This window comes from Parasteatoda tepidariorum, chromosome 8 (genome assembly GCF_043381705.1).
Source record: "Parasteatoda tepidariorum isolate YZ-2023 chromosome 8, CAS_Ptep_4.0, whole genome shotgun sequence".
Classification (NCBI taxonomy): Eukaryota; Metazoa; Arthropoda; class Arachnida; order Araneae; family Theridiidae; genus Parasteatoda; species Parasteatoda tepidariorum.
Genome location: NC_092211.1, coordinates 64,324,672 through 64,343,101, shown reverse-complemented (window position 1 = coordinate 64,343,101; position 18,430 = coordinate 64,324,672). Strand labels below are relative to the sequence as shown.

At 29.6% G+C, this 18,430-nt stretch overlaps 1 protein-coding gene across 1 annotated transcript in view; it reads left to right on the top strand.

Moving 5' to 3' along the window:
* The window catches only part of LOC107437684 (protein madd-4), a gene marked incomplete in the record, with an annotated part of 287,088 nt that overhangs the window by 129,174 nt on the left and 139,484 nt on the right, over positions 1-18,430 (top strand). Inside the window, 1 exon segment of the mRNA XM_071184129.1 lies at positions 1,951-2,037. Coding sequence (XP_071040230.1) covers positions 1,951-2,037 — 87 coding nt within the window.

Sequence of the window (18,430 nt, the reverse complement as noted above, 5' to 3'; positions counted from 1 at the left end):
ATTAATTAATTCAAAGGTAAAGCCTTCAGTAAGAGGGTCTCTATAACAATGCGCGTTGGTAAAGTGTGGTGTTAACTTGGGGGCTCAGTCGTCTGGAAAAGGGGGATCCCCTTAATGGTTTTAAGTGGGTGCTCACCATTCCAAAAGTGATTGTATACTTGGCGAGACAAAATTAGAAATGTTTTCCTTATGATGACGCGTGAAGAAATGTTGAAGTAAAACCTCATTAACGGAAAAGTTTGGGTGTCATGTTCTTTAATTATCACTGTCGAATGGATCCTTTAACTTGTGAAGAAGAAAGTTAAATGATATGTTTCCCCCGAAAGAGTTGCAGATCAAAGGAGTTTTAAGAATTTGGGGTATACCATTAAGGTTGAATTTGATTGGAGATGCTTATTTACTTGTTTTTGACTCAAATGATTTAGTTCTGAATTAGTTATTAATGACATTTGATGAAAATTCTTTGTTGAAGAATTGAGAAAATATTCTTCTGCTTTTTGGAAATTTCTGTACAAGTAAATAAACAATATCAAATAGCACAGTAACAAACTAAAAATCAAGTTGATATGATAATTCTGAAATATTCAAGTATGTAATGTTAAAGCAATACTCAAATTCAATTAACTATGTAATAAATTATGTAATAATAAAAGTATACAATATCAGCCTGTGTAGGGACCAAAGGAGAGTGCTACCGGCCCTCGTTAAACTGTTCTACCGTAAAGTGCTCGACTTCGCGCATAAGTCGTTGGGCTGCCAATGCAGGGGAGCCATCTTCTCCGCAGAGGATCAAAATTACAATAGCATACCTTCGAATCACCGTCGCCAAAAGCCAATTGAGCAGTTCTAGTGCGACGTAAATAAAGTACCTGCCAACCTATCAAAAACACACAATATCAAAATTATACAATAAAGTATGTGATGTTAGAAATATCCACATCAAAAATACCCAATATCAAACAATATAATATTAAAAACATACAATGTCAAACAACATAATATTAAAAACCTACGTATAAATTTGTAATAAAAAATATACAATATTCGAAACATACAATATCAAACTTGTTTTACCAACAACATACAATCCAAAAATCAAAGCCAAGTTGTGTCATATTAAAAGTGTACTGTATCAGAATCATACATTATCAAACTATGTTTCATCAACAATATATAATCAAAAAACAATTTCAAATTGCATATACTATAAGTATACAGTATCAGAAGCATAAATTATCGAGCTATGTTTTATCAACAATATACAATTAAAAACAATGCCAAACTACGTAGTATTAAAAATATACAACATCAGAAGCATACGGTATCAAACTACGTTGTATTAAAAATACACAATCTAAAAAACGATATTAAATTACATAATATTAAAAGTGTAAAATATCAAAAATATATGGTGGACAATATTTGAGATTTTAAGTATTATCATCATCTCCAATACATAGACTGTAAAATGTTTCTAAAACAATTGGTAATTTTTTATAGTATCGAATCAGCTGTAGGATAAAATATATCATTTTTAATAATATTAGGTATAAAGAATGCCAAAACATTACTAATTTTCCGAGTTGCTACTGTTTCTGCAATTTGCCGACCGACCTGTGTAGGGGTTAGGGAACTGCCCTTGCATCAGAAAGGTTCTGGGTTCGAATCCCGGGAGAGGCATGGATGTTCTTTCCTTCTCTGTACTATCTGTCCTTACTGTGGGAGCAGCGTTGGCCCACCTAATATGGTGCCCCTGAAAGAGATGTCAACAAAATCGCCTTGTAAATGCCTGAATTGACGAAAAATTTTTTTAACACAGATAGACATTGGAAAAAAAAAAGAGAAAATTTTTTTTTCTGAAATTTTGAAATATTGCAGTTTGATTATTTTTCAATTATATTAAGTGTATTTTGTTTGATGAATTTTCAAATTAGAACTATTTTTTTGTAGGTGTTTTTGGTGTTTTCTCTTGTCTTGTCTGAGGTTGTTGCAATAAAAGATTCAGTTGCTAATGATCAGACTGTGGATAAAAACGAGGTAATTTTGTTCTTATTAATTTTTTATGTGATATCTCATAATAATGGTATAATATTAGACAGACACGTGCTTACTGCACCTTTCAACTCAGCTAAGAAACATTAAATATTTTAAATTTTATATATATTAAAAATAATATTTTGACTAATATAATAAAATATATATTTAAATTAAATANAAAAATACAAAGAAAGAAAAAACACAAGAAAAGAAGCAAAAGAAAAGACAAAAAAAAAAGATTTTAAATAAATAAAAAAAAGAAAAAAATAGTAAAAACTTAAAAAATTTTTGTCGTTCTATTGCACTTCAGTATTAATCAAGTTCTGACTACGTTTTAATTTTTTAATCACTTAAATATAAATTTGAGATTTCTTATAATTATAAATTATAGCTTTATTTTTGACACAGATTCTAAAAGTGTACATTAAAGGCGGTGACTACAGAACACCCAGTATCAACCATTGAGCAGATACAGATTGTTCCGTAATCACTATTCTTAATGTATATTTTCAGAATCTTTGTCAAGAATAAAGTATATGTATCTCGTATATATATGATTAGAAGTCGCATGCTTAATATTTAAGTGAGAAAGAAGCAAAAAGTGCTATCAAATTCTCTCGAATCACTAGTGTGAAAGGCGAGATGAAAACAGAAAAACCAGCTCAATTGCCTATTGACACATAGACATGTTTTTATTTAACAAAGGAGACGAATTTTCGGGCAAAGTTGTTCTGACATTTCCTAACTACTCTCTACTTTTCAATTACATAACATGAGGAAAATCGAATTCTTCTTTTACAAATCAGCCACCTGCTAAAATTTTGGAAAATCCACAGCAAACGTAAAGTATTATTGTTCTTTATTTGCTCTTCCATACAATAGCTTTTGGTATTCTCATCCCCGCCTTTCTCAGCAATAGTTTGTTAGATTTTAAAAGTACTATCGTTTTTCTTTTCCTAAATGCTAATTTGTAATCCCTGTGCATACTTTTTTTGACTTTATTTATTGAAAAGATCCCAAAAATATGTATTAAGGGCCGTGATTGTGCAAAACCTTTTACTTATCTATATCACGTTATCAGTTTATAAAAATAATATTTTCACGTATTTCTTATGGTATTTGTATCAAGTTTTCTCTAAGAAATATTTATTTTCTACTAATCGGTTTGTGAGCAGTTTTACTCCTGAAATTATATATCTGATGTGGATCAATAGGGAAGATTAAAATGAAGTCATTTATATTAGTTTCTCTTAACTATCTTATAATTAAACTATTTACTGAAGTAATGAACTGAGTAATGATCTCTTCAAAGCAATATGTAATAGTCGTTATAAAGTAAATCCTAATATGAAACATTCTAAACTAAAACTAATCTTTACTAGATAATTTAGGAGATAAGAACTGTTAGGAAAGTAAGATAACGTTTGGTCTGCAACAAGCCTTATAATTATAAGATTTTATTCCGTTTTCGGATGATTCAAGAATATTTATGGATATTATTTATCATGATCTTACGTCATTTATCCCTTTTGACATATTATGACGGCTTTCGTTAATATTTTATGGTTTTAATTAATATTAAAATATTATAACACGTTAAAATATTATATATTGATAAACATTAACTTAATAATAATATACTCAAATAATGAAAGGAATTTTCTTTTATGTAAAATAAATTTATTATAAGAATTTTTATTCTAACAGTATAATATAATGATTATCAATAAAAAAAAATTATTATGTTATGTAATTGTTTAGACATTTAAAAAAATTAATGTGGGTTTTCGTTGAGAGGTTATCTACGTAGTATTGAAACTTTATTTGTAATAAAAAGAATATTATTAAAAAAAACTTATTAATATAAATTTATAAATATAAATTTTTTAATGTAATTCAAAACTGTTTTGAAAATATAGTTGAAAATATATATTAACTTTATTAAATATATATTTTCATAGATTAACTTTGCCGGTTAATAATATAAATTAATTATAGATTAACTTTGCCGGTTAATAATATAACTTAATTTATAGATTAACTTTGCCGGCATCTGATTCCCTGGAGTAAATACTGTTGAAGAAACGGAATAAAATTATTATATAATTGCAATATTAAATATGCATTATAAAAAGGGAATAGAAAGATTTTGTAGCTCTCACGGGTATAGTTATGATCACAGAATTACCAAAATATAAAGTGGCAACGCAATCACTTATATTGTTTAGTGGTTTATATGTTTAGGCTTCGTTGCCATTTTTCTCGTATACAACACAACTTATAACCATAATCTAGAAAATATGGTCAGAGAACTGTCGAAAGCTTTATTTCTTTAATGTTAATTTTACTATTTACGTATTTCGCGTGTTTAAGTGAATCAATTATAAAATTCGTTAATTCAAAAAAAATCCCACCTAAAAAATAATGATTAATAACTATTGTTTAGCTATTGAATTATTAAATAGTTGAATAATTCTGCATTGCGTTTAAGCTCGAGAAAAAAATTATGGTAAAATTAACGTATTGTAAAGACATTTCTGGTAATAAAATCAAAATCTTAGGTACTTAAATCATTCATACAATAAAGGTTTAAATTCATATAGCAACGGCTTAACGGAAATTCTGGTTTTCAAAATTATAGTTCTTATTACCGTCTATTTAGTAAATGACACAAAACTAAAAAGTAAATTTATCCGAATAAATATTTTAAGAAATGCTTCAAGGTATCATGATAAAATTGCCAAGTTTTACCACATTCTCAATAGTTAGGACAACTAAGTGGTCTACATGCTGGCTCCCTTATTTATTTTCTTTTTCTGTTTTCGCGCATTTCACCTTATCCCTGAAACTATTTAAGATAATTAAATATTTTGTCACACAACTATAAAAATCGCTTATTTATGGATAATTCTACACAAAGAACCGATTGCAATAAATATTTGTTACTTTTTATTATTTTATTTATTAATGGTTTAAAAGTTTTGAGAAATAATGTGCATATCGTTTTTATTTTACAGTTTTAAATTTTAAAAAAATCGAGAAGTTGAACGAAAAAATCGAAATTAATATTAAGGGGCCCAAAGTTTCGACATCTCTCCAGCCTAAAATATTGAAATGGTATTTCCAAATTGCGGATTCTTCTTTTTTATTTTTGGGGTAAAAAAACTACACCAGTTATAAAATTTATTTATCAGTTATAGAGTTGATTTTGTTCGATGTTCAAGTTTGAAACATCGTTCGCAAAATACTAATTAGTATATTAGAATATTATGTATAATTCGTAGATTAAATGTTAGTCTCTCGATTTTGTGTTAGTACGAGTAAATACAATCATAAGGTCAAAATTTTATCCAGGGTGTTCTATTTTTTACTTAGCACTGTAAGTAGTTTTAGGAAAGAAAGATAAAGGCACAGGGATTTGTGTGCTCATGATATTTTAACGAGTTTTTCTTCACTTCAATTTAAAGTTATTAAGTTTTGGTGCAAAATACATTACTCCAACACCATTTTTATTGTGAAGATCATCTTTCAATGAAAAAAAACACGTTGCCTTTTTTGCCAGCTTTAAGTAAAAATTCTGTTGTTAGTATAACTCTTATCAATTTCAATTCAATTTTTCAGTTACGTGGATTTATTTTTTAAATTTTTAGTTTTTTATTTTGTCTAAAAGAAAATAGTTGACAAGATTTTTTGCAACAAGTTTAATTTGCACATAAATATAATGATTAACAAATTTAAGTATTGACTTTGAAATCTTTAATAATTTTTGTTTACTGATGCAAATAATCACAAATTTTTTTTATGAAAAATTTGGCAGAGAATTCTTAAATGCAATTGAAATGACGAAATCCAATAGTTTTTCTCAAAATCGAAATTCAGTTTCTTTTTTTTTTTGGATTGCATAAATTTAATATTGGATTTTTCTTTATCTAGAAAAAAAACCAATATTTATTCCTTAATATCTATTCCTTTATCAGTTCATAAAACGAAGATAAACTCGCATTCCATAGTTTTTCGTAAGTCATTGCAAAACTACTAAATTTGTTCGAATCAGATAAAATTATTTTGAGAATAATATTAAATGCAGTTATAAAAATTTATTTATAACCAGATTTAGGAGATCTATTAAATACATAAATCATTCAAAATTTTGCATCGCAGGAGGTTTTAAATTGCGAATTCGAATTGCATATTCTACATATTGAGTTCACTAACCACATTCATTCTATGATTTATTGCATAATCATCCTTAATATTACAGTCTGATTACTTGCTAATTGTATTTTGTGTTCTCGTAATTTATTTCATCATTTTTTGAGCAATGTTTATGTTCCCAAGTGTAACCAATTAATCTTACATAGTAGAGCAATTTCATCAGAATAACCATACTTGTCTTATAGTATGCCAAATAACTAAAAAAACTTCAATTTTAAGGTGCTGCGTATTTACCGCTCTTATTTAGTTTAGAAATCGCTAATTACATATTAGGGTTTGTACACATTAGAGATTCCAAAATACTTATCAAACAAATAAATAAAAAATGAAAATACTCTCTGAATTTACAAATCAATGAGGTCAAACCCCTAACAGTCTTAAACCTTCAAAACCTGTTTGATTGATGCAAAAAACTGAAAGAAGTTAAAAGGCGAATATTAGAAGAATCTTCGATTTTCATTTGGTAATCAAATTATTTTTAATCATTTTTTCTACCTTTCTTATACGAGACTTGAAGTCGTTTTGCTTTCGTTCTCACTTACATATTAATTCGTCACATTATAATTTATCAAAGATGTTTAAATTTCTACATCAGTAAGAATAAGTTTACACTAAAATTAAAATTTTCATATTAATTAGTTAAGTTTTTATTATAAATTTACGTCAATCATAAGGTGATTATTAAAGATATTAATTACGCGTTGCTAAGTTCTTGCATTAATCAGCATTTGTTTTAACATCATTTAAAATAATTTTTCAACTAATTAGTAAAGTTTGTTTTTAACGGGAAATGCTTTAAAATTCAACCGCACCATATTTTCTAAGTTGTAAGCCTAATTTTAGATTTTTATGCTTCGAAGTGCCAATTATATAAGTATTATAAAATTATCAGAAGTTTTCAAGATTATTATATTACCAACTCTTAGAAATTATTTAGCATACGCTTTCATATAAATGAAAACAAATTTTCGTAATAATATGTTAAGTAGTACTTTTAAAGAAATATTAATAAAATAAATGTTAAAAAGAAAAAAAATTGTCAGTAAATACAGTAGATAAAATTCGAAAATGAATTTACGTATTATTATAAACATTTTTGAAGAAAATGACGGAAAATTTCAAGGTTTATTATTAATATAACTAGTTACAATTATTTGTTAATTTTGTTGATATACCTTAAAATTCAACCATATAGCACAATTTTTATATCTTTTTATCATTAAGTTATCGTGTTTCATTGCTCAAACAGCTAATTATCAATCTGCTATATAATTATTAAGGATATTAGTTTGTAATGTTGCTTAAATTTTTCTAGAATTTTAGTTACGTAATAAATAAGGATAAAAAAAATTTTAAAATGAATAAAGGCTTTATTTTCGAAAAATTTTAAAATAAATCACCGCTTTTAAGTTAAAACTTTAAACGTTAAACTTATTTATATTAAGAAAATTAAATTTTTACGATGCTTTAAAGTTCATGAAATACCCTTAAAATTTCACCACAGCATAAATTTTTATGTTTCTTAAGAAAGTTTATGAAATACCTTTGAAAGTCCCGATAGCATACATTTTTACGTTGCTTAAAAAGAGGTTATGATATGCCTTTAAAATTCCATCATAGCATGAGTCTTTGCGTTGCTTAAGAAAAATTTATGATATACCTTTCAAATCATTAACATTAACCTTAATACATTTAGCAGCACTTTTTTTTATATTCTTATCTTAACCTTTTTAAATTATCTTTTGCTAGATAATTATTAGGAATTATGTAGGCTATTTATTCTATTCTACATTGCTATAATAAAATTATTTCATTAATTAACTTTGATTTTCATGATAATTAATATAAATTTTTATAATAATTAATTAAAGAATGATAACTGAGAAGTGTTACGTCTGATAATGCAAATTTTCATTTACATAATTATTAAGGATAGAAATGCTAAAATGATGACATACATTATTTTTACCACTTTTCAAAAAAATCCCTTTTTGAAATTAATTTTTGTAACTTTAATATAAATAAATTATTAATATTAAGAAAATTAACTTTTTGCACTACTCAGTCGGTAGAATATCTTAAAATGTGACAACAGCATTTTTTACTTTTTACGTTAAAATATCTTAACAAACTGTTTTTTTCATTGTTTTTAATATATCATAGAAGCAAATTTCTTTGCATTACATAACTATTAGGAATTATTTAGTCTATTAATTAGTACCATTACTTAAATTACTCAAACAATTTGCTTAGTTTTTCGTGATAATTAAAATGAATTTTTACAATAGTTAATTAAGTAACTATAATCAAAAAATGTTACGTTAGATAATTTAAATTTTCATGTACATAATTAATAAGGACAGGATTGTTAAAATGATTGCAGGTATTATTTTTAGTAACTTTTGAAATAAGTCAGAGTTTTTACTTTTATCTCTACTGATAAAAAAAATTCCCTTAAACTTAAAATACACTTCTCTTAGCTTTGTGTTCGCTGTCTCAGCAGAGACAATATTTTCACTGGCAATATAGGCAGGGGTAAAATAGGGTTGTAGGGGTAAATCAGGCCGACTAAGCAGTTTTATTTTATCGGTGAGAGTCTCGATCGGAATGGAATCAGGGATGTTGGACATATAAGGGTAACGCCTGGACGGTCTCAGTGCCAAGGAAAAGGACAGACGCCGGATTGTCCGGACAAATCACGTGACATCATCGGATCGAAGCCTCCCGGAATCCATTTCTTCATTGTTGCTCAAGCATCTAAAACTTTCAATGAAAATTGGAAGAGTAAATTGAGATTTTATTCCCGAACGACGTAGGCTGTCTCGTTTCCTCCGTTTCTCAAATATTCGTTCGTTTAACGTTATAATTCAAAACTTTGTCTGTACAGTTAACAAGGAGAGCTTAATTTTTACATTACATTCGGGATTAATTTATTGTATCAGTTAAGATTGTTATGACAGTTATAGTATTACTTGATTGCTTATAGTCAGAGATTACAAGCACGTGTAAATAATTTATTTTTTCTTTCCATAATGCGCTAGTATTCAAAATTGGAACAAATTAAATTAAAATATAATTTTTAGACATTTAATTCTATCGCCGTCATTGAACAGCAGACCCAATTTTGAGTTTACTACTACAAATGTTCAACTCCGTAGCCTTGTAATTTTGAATCCGATCCAAAAGACAAGGGAACTCCTGGATCAAATATCGGGAAAAATATGCCTTCGTGGAGGACTTTTTGATGGAACTAAATCACATTTGTGTTACATGGAGCTGAAAACCACGGAAAACTCAACTGACGGCAAGGGGACTCTAACCTATGATCCATATACCACTGAGGATATTTTACGCCAGCACTGTGATAGGTGCAAGCAGGATGTGGAATTCGTATCGACCAGTCATCGCAGGGATTCGAACCCAGTTCAACTTCATTGGAAGGCCAATGCTCTATTCCCTGAGCCATCATTGCTCAATTTTTAGATATTGTGAAAATTGCATCATAATTCTTAGATGCTTTCGGAGATGATTACAATACTATTTACTAGTTATATATACCAGGAGAGCCCAACCGCCATAAGTTGCAGGTACCTAATAAATTCTTCTCGCAAAAAATAATTATAATATAAATACATAATTTTTCATAATACAATAAATACATAATACAATAAATACAATAAATACATTAAATACAATAAATACATAATTTTTCATAAATAAATAATTTTTAATAAATATTTAATAATTATATTTAATAATTATTATCTGACTAATAATATTTAATCTATTATTTAATAATTATTATATACGATGAAATAATATAATAATTATTTCATCGTCAGAAATATTTGTAAAATATCATTTTCAAAAAAACATACTTAACATTGTAGAATGAAACGAATTTATGTATGTACTTTGTGAAAAAAGTATAATCAAAACTACCAGATTATGGCTAAAATTTACCGTGTTTCTGGCTTTATGGGAACACGACGAAGCTCCGTATTTTTTAACGAAAGGTTTTGGAAACGATTTTGGTGAAATCATTATGGTTTTTATAATATGTTGTAAGATTTGGTAAATGTAGTAAAAATTAATAATATTTTCATGATGCTTTGGCGAGATAGGTTGCGTGTATTATATCCTACATTTTAAACAAATCAATCGTCAAAGATTTAAAAAAAAAGCAGGAAAGCGAAATTTATACTTTACTTGAATAACATTTCACCAACAAAATCAAAAAAAAAGCATCCGGGATTATAATCACAGACGTAGAACATAAGAAAAAGTGTAAAGCAATGCGCAAAAGGAGAGAAAGAGCAAACTTTAGCAATGGTATAATATATACATTTCATTGACTTTGAATTCAGTTCAGTTCACTATCAGGGGTCTGTTTAGAAATATTTGGGTCCGTTAACGGACCCTTCACAAAATATTTTAACTTAAAAGCGAACTCTTCAAAAAATATTTTAACTTAAAAACGGACCCTTCACAAAATAATTTATATTTTAGTCGGATCCTTCACAAATTTGTTTATCTTTACTATTGTTTTGTTAATCGAATAAACCCTTCCCAGGAAGGGGGGGGGAGGACAGATGTAAACGAACTAAGTTTTGTCTTCGGCAGACGCATCATCCTTTATTCGTCCGAAATAAATATTCTGTGTTCAGCACTATAGGCTAAATACCAAATATTTGTTTCTTGCATCTCTAATTTAGTAGCAGCAATTGCTGTTAATTTTTTTAATTTAATTTTTTTAATTATAATTCTACTGCGTAAAGCATAATCTTGTATGTCTTTACAATTTAGAAACTCCCTGAAAAAGTTTTTTGCAATAACAGGACCCTATTTGCAGAAATTCACAGTCCCGCAGTAGACTGATCGTTAAGACACGGTTCGCAGCAGATCACCGGAGTCAAGCATCACTGGCTGCGGTCAGTGTGCGGGTGGGTGACCACTTGGATCAGCCTGCGTAGGGACCGAGGGTATTGGTCCTCGTTAAACTGTTCTACCGTAAAGTGCTCGACTTCACCCGCAGGTCGTTGGGCTACCGAAGCGGGGAAGCCATCCCCTCCGCAGAGGATCAAAATTGTGATGGAATGTCTTCGGATCATCCTCAGGGATGTTTCCCAGACCGTCGCCAATAGCCCATTGTGCAGTTCTAGTGCGACGTAAATGAACAACAACAACAACAGCACAAATTCTCAAAAGCAGGACCCTGGTTGAAAGATTGTGACTTAGCGTTTATTTTATATTCACAAACTAGTAATTTTTTGATAATTTAAAAAAAACGGACCTTTAACAAAATTTCTGAACCGACCCCTGACTAAATTTCGGGGAAAAGATAACAGAGAATAGATAGAAGATGCATAGAAGCTTACAAGTTCGCCCGGTCACTAAATTTGGTCCCCGTACCTAGAACGTTGATTACACCACAATACCTTAGAGAATGGCATACAAACCATTTATTCAGTTAAATTTTTTCAGCTATGTATTTTTTTTATTAAATGTGTAATAATAAGAAGTATAATTTTGAAGACTAGAATTTTCGATAAACCTTGAAAGTATGAACGGGAAAATTACCAAATGTGTGGTTTAAGCACCATATATTTTGGTTTTTAATACCAGAATTTTTTTTTCCAGGAATGTCATTGCCATACAGTACTGTGATTTTACCTGATTTTTTTTCTCCTTGCAGATGCTACAAATATCAGAATTGTTTTTTTTTTCATGAACGGGAGTGGCATGATTTGTTTAACAAGTGGGAGTTACTTAAATGTAAAAATAAATTATTAAAACAAAGTGAAGGGAAAAATATTAGTGTATCTTGACACCAAAAAATGGGGCAGCTACTTAAAACCAAAGTGTTGATGAGATACACCATAGATTAAGTTTGGTTCTTATTGCTTCACTACACCAGGCGAGAGTTCTTATACAGTACTTGGTGTAAAGAAGCCGCCACCATTTTTCATATTCAGTAGCACTGAAATGTATAATTACAGAAAGATTAGATAAACGTATGAGTCAGTAAAATTACTTTTAAGATATAAGATTCAAAAAGAAAAATTATCAGGATAGTCTTGTTGGCAGGGCGCTGGACTCACGTTTGCGAGAACGAGAGTTTTAATCCAGCCTGCCGAAGACTCTCCGTGTAGTAAATGGCGACTGATGCACGTTAAATCTGTCGGGTTACAAAATCCTCCACGTTCTCATAACAAATCAAACCTCTGGGGGTACTGAAGTGGAAATTGATCCTTCTCTGGTTCAGGTCAAAATTACAATCTGTGGATGAATGAATGGATGTATAAATGGACCCACTCTATTAACGGGTATGACGTATGGGTGTGGCAGAAGTCGAATTCTTGGCCATAGATGGCGTCACTGGAAAACAAGAACAATCGCATCCCCTCTGTCTTAATGACCGACGACAATAACAGCAACAATATAAAAACACAACGTCGATTTAGGATTTATACATGCACTAATTCCTAAAATAAAATGTGTTAGTTAATCAAACATGCGTGTATCACTGAAATGATATTAAAGCGAGTGTGAACTAGGCTTAGCAAAACCGTAACAGATGGAAATTATTAATTTTAAAATCATTTAATGCATTTTACTGAGATTTAAAAATTAAAATATACTCTAAAATTTTGTATTTTGCCTTGTCAAACTATATTCTTTAAGATGATAAGAAGTTTGTATAGCTTACAAATTAACATGTTTTCTACCATTATTAAATAAAATAATGAAAAATAATGCATATTTAATAAAAGTTATTTTTTGCACGGATTTATGTTTCGACTAACGAATTTTATAAATGTGTGCAAAAACTTTTCAATTTGCTTAAAAAGTGCTCAAGACATGGCTAAATACGTAAAAATAAAATGAACATGGGTGCAAACTTTAGAGCGCTCTCCTGACCAAACTATTCCTACCATATTTCCCAGATTGCGGCTACCCCCTATATAATGGGAGTCAGAAATCCGAATACATGAAAAAAGAAGTATGCTTATTCAGAGAAAATACGTTTTTGTGTCTGAGTTTGAAACTTAGAATATCGTCGGCACTTATTAATTAGCTTATTAGAGGCATTAAGATTGAGTCCTAGAACGTGAAGATCCGATCATTAGATCAAAAGTTATTATTAGATTCAGGGTGGTCTTTTTTTGCGCACTGCACGTTAATGTAAGATTTCATTTGAAAGATAATGCTCTATTCGCCTTATTTAAATTTTAAAAAAAAGTTTCTTCTTTAGCCGGTTTTTCAGAGACTATTCTTTTTTTTTATTATTTATTTCTAAAAGAGTTTTGGCTTGGCGCCGCCTTGTCGCCACACTTAGTAACTCAAGCACCCATTCTTATGTTAAAACAGCGATAGCTTTTTCACCTTAAACGCAAATTCGTATGCGATGAAATTTACTTTTTAATTTATTCTTTATCACAATGCTTTTTTATGCCAAAAATTGAAACAGATTTATAAAGTGGCTTCTAAATTATTCGTGGGATTTTGGCATGCATTATTGAAAGAATGAGAATAGTGAAATATTTTTCGAGGCAATAATATTTTCTCTGGGGAGTGTGGAAAATAAAATATAATAACTAATTTCTAAGGCATAAAAATTCTCAATCTAATTGTATGTCGAAACAATTTTGTAGCCGTTCAGTGTTCTGTAATAGAACTAGTGCTTCATGGTTAATTTAAAATTCAATTTGCTAGATATTAATAAGATTTAATAGGGTTTTTTTTTTACAAACAATAGTGTAGATATAAGATTTTTTTGATTTTATAATTATAAATTATGTTAATAAATGAAAGTATTAAGTATTTTTGCACTGTAATATGCATAAAAGAGTTTATGATCTTAATGGTAATAGCTAGGATNAAACGAGAAAAAGGTTATATTCACTAATAATAGTAATAAATCTTCGGTGTATTTACCCTATTAGAATTGCTTTAAGTTGAAAAGCGAAATAGCTAGGGTGGTGCTCTAAGATGGTAATGTGTGATCTTAAGCTGATAAATACGGACTTAAGCCGATAAATGACCGTTGTGACCCTTCTTTTCAATTGATTGTTTTATCTTATTTATCTCTTTGTTAATGGATCACATATATTTTTTAGCAGCAAGTAATTTTTTGCCTTGCTTTCATAATATCGCAATTTTTTTACCATTGAGTTTAGAGCAGCTTAGCCACATCTGGATCCTGTAACCATTAAAATGTATGTTCAATCGAATTCCATCTTTTGTGCTAAAATGTGTACAAATAAAAAGCGTTGAAAGAAGTTTACAAAAAATGCGATTTCATCAATTAAATCTTTAATTTGAAAAATAGTTCATGCCAAATGTCTCAATAATTTGTTTGGAGCATTTAAAAAAAGTTAAACAAATTACACCATGATTTCATTGGTTTTGACGACCATCTACCATATATATATATATGTATATACAAAGACCCAAAAAAAGGAAGAAAATTTGTTGACGTGATTTGCGCCTTGCTAACCGAAGAGTATTTGATATTTTCTTAAACTACAATTATTACAATTTAAATTCATAAAAAAGCCTTATAGTACACATAATAGATAGGTCATATATATGACATAGGTAAATGCAGGGCTCGAAATAACTTAGAAATTTTACCCGTCCTCCTTAGAAACAAACCCATAGCTCCTAAATAAATAAAAATGTAATTTTCTCTTTTTTATTACAAACATTTATATTAATTGCACAATGAATTAATAGTTACTAGGATTACATTATACAGTAATAAAAGAAATACTAGGTTACTGATAGTAACTTAGTATTTCTTTTATGAAATAATTTAAATGACAAAAGTCAAGTTATCTGGAATGTCAATTTATCTGAGTGTACTGCGTTTTTTAAATGACTCAAATATGACGTTTGCCAGTTCCACAATCAAGTCAATGATTTACAGAGGTTTCTGCGCAGAAATCTGATAGGGGTTTTCCATTTAGGTAGATGTTCATAATTGCGTTTAACGCTTCTCGTTTAAGATCAGTATGTAATGCATTTTTTTGTAAGTTCATTGCTGAAAAGCCCCTTTCAACCGCCGCAGTACTCCCAGACAGAGAAAACATTAATTCCACCATACGCAGAATGTTGCTGTATTTCTAGATTAGAGGGTCATTTCAGAAGTGAGGCGCTAGACTCTTGTAAGATAACAAAAATTGAAAATGCATCACGTACATTAACGGGAAAATGTCCGTCCGTGCGGACGTCAGATTCGAGAAATTCGTAGTCCGCGGGGAATTTTTGACCGTCTAGGACGGGCGGACGGGTGGTTTTTCGAGCCCTGGGTAAATGTTAAACAAGATGAAACGAACTATTTCATCTTTGAAAAGTTTCCTTTCAGTCGAAACGTCTAAAGTAGCACTACAGTTTCACTAGCAGTAAACAGCAATTTAAAAGCAATATAGTCATCAAACGTTTCAACATTCCGTCTACTACGCTAGCAAACACATTCTTGGCATGCAAATATTACTTATTTCAGCATGGTCAAAGGTGTAAGAACTTTTTCCAGACATAGCGAAAAAGATTAATTTTATGTTAGAGCAACACCCCAACATCATGAACGGTTATTACTTCATTTTTTTGTTATATCGCCATAGAAGGTCTTCATCATAAAATCTTCTTTAGTCGAATAAGTACTCAACTAAGGTCAGAACAAAATATTAGAATAAGTACTAAGGGAAGGTCGGAACAAACTCAGTGGGAGAGCAATTGCTCGACAAATGTTCGATGTCAAGGTGGTAAAATCTCACCATCGTTTGAGGAAAAGGGCCATAAAATTTCTGGCCGTAAATCCTTTGATATTGAAATGATAGGCTCTGTTTTTCTCGCTCTATATAATAACTGATGTACCGAGGAGAAATATTAATATGCCATTGAAATAAACGGACATGTCGCGTGCTGTTCGCGGCAGAAAGAAAAAACAAATTTCAGAAATAGTCAAGAGTAATGATCTCGTAAAAAATATAGGTACAATTCATGGGTTAGGTTTACTAGAAGTCAACAAGCTCTGCTATAAAAAACAATATATCCTATAATAATATAGTATAACTATTCTAGCATATGGCAAATTTAACGGTCACCATGTGACTAAACATAACAAATCGCGATTAAAAAAATCGTCTGTCTAGCACCTTTTTTTTTGTTGACAAAACTGCATTTCATTTAGATTTTATTATTATTTTTTAATAAATATGGAATTGTTATGAATAGTTTATATTTTTCTGATAATTATTTTATTTGTCCATGTTTCTGTTTTTTATTTTCATTTTAGAAAAAAAGGCTTATAATGTTTAGCATTATTTGAGAAATGCTTCTAAAGGAATGAGTTACATATACAGTTCAATCATGTTTGATCAATCATTCTTGAACAATTCTCCTGCATAAATTGAGACTAACAACAGTTCTGTTGCATAAACTATTGAGACTAACAACAGTTCTGTTGCATAAACTATTGAGACCAACAACAGTTCTCTTGCATAAACTATCGAGGCCATTTTTTCAGATTATATTCCCACATTTTTAATGTTCAAGAATCTAAATCATTTGTTAAAAGTATATTTATTCAGATACCAGATTACCTGAATTAAAACACCAAAAAAAAATTAAATTACCTGAATTAAAACAAAAAAAATTAAATTACATATTTAAATTTATCCACTCGTACTTGCATTTTAGGTCGTGGAAATCTGATCACTAGATCAAAAGTTATCATGGTTTTCCGTTTTTTATTTTGTGCACTAAACATTACTTTAATACCAGCCATTAGAAAATTTTATTTATTTATTTTCTACATTAATTAACTACTTTTTTAAAATCATAAATTTGGAAAAATGCACTGATTATCGAATGAAAAAAATACTTTAGAAATACCATTATCCATTATTACTTTTTTTGCTTACTCAATATTTTGTCTATAATATTCAAATTACAATTTAATCATATGCCCTTCTATAGTACATAAATAGCTTTTATTCTCAATCTAAATATCAATATACTTGTATTTCTCAAAAGTTTCTACTTTTTTTTAACTAATAAAAGACCTCTTCAAAAAATTATTCCATTCATTAAAACTAAATCAATTTATCGGTTATTTATTGAAGCCGAAACTCTTCAACATTAACAGTTTTAAGCCCACCGGTGAACTTTCAATGTTCCCTGCGTTAGACGGCCCTACGCTCGATTGGCGAATTCAGGCGGGGGAGTCTTTTGTTTATTTAAGGGGTTCTCTTTATTTTGTCTCTCACTCCCTCTCTCAACCCCTTTATACAGATTCAATCAAGATAAATCGATAAATTTGGAACCACTTCCGATACTTAATATAAAGCGATCATTTGTTTAATCTTGTTTGGGAGTTGTCAATGACAGCTGACCCTTGTATTACCGCCTAAATGAAGCCAATGCGTGTTACTGATAAGTTAGTGTCAGGATTTTGGGCAATCTATTTTAAAATAAACAGTTTTCACGAGTCGCGGCACTTATTAGTATGCTGAAACAGAAGCTGTATTAGAGAGATTTTAAATTGGGTGCTGTATATAAATTTCGAAAATCCTGTGGGAATTAAAATAATGCGTATCTTTTAAAAAACAACAGTTTTTAAATGCAAATGAACAACACTATGAACAAGCACATATGTTATGGGTCACTAAAAAAGCATTAGCCTAAATACAGAGCATTAGTTTCATGCAATTCATATTACTCACTGTGCAAAAGAAATAATCAAATTTCACGAAACTTTGTACGTTTTTGACAAAACCGTTACCTGGTAAACGCTCCGAGTGAACATTTTGTCAAAGTGACGTAATAACTATCGTTACTTCTCCGAAGAAACGAATTTCGTCAAAAGTAAAGAAATATTTCATCATTTTAGTTCGATCGTTTAGTCTTCATTCTAGTTAGCCATCTCCCACAATGCTCAGCAATGAGGTTCCGGGATCGGGAAACTTTTTTGTCATGCATTTGAGAGTTTGCGTGTTGTCACAAGTCTGTTAATTGGTCTCTGCTCAAGCACAAAAAATTCGATACTGACATGAAATTCTTACATGCTGAAACTGTACAGCTGTATCAGAGAGATTTTAAATTTTGTGCTAAGTATAAATTTCAAAAATCTTGTGTGAATAAAAAAGGTCAGCATGCCATAAAAGAAACAATT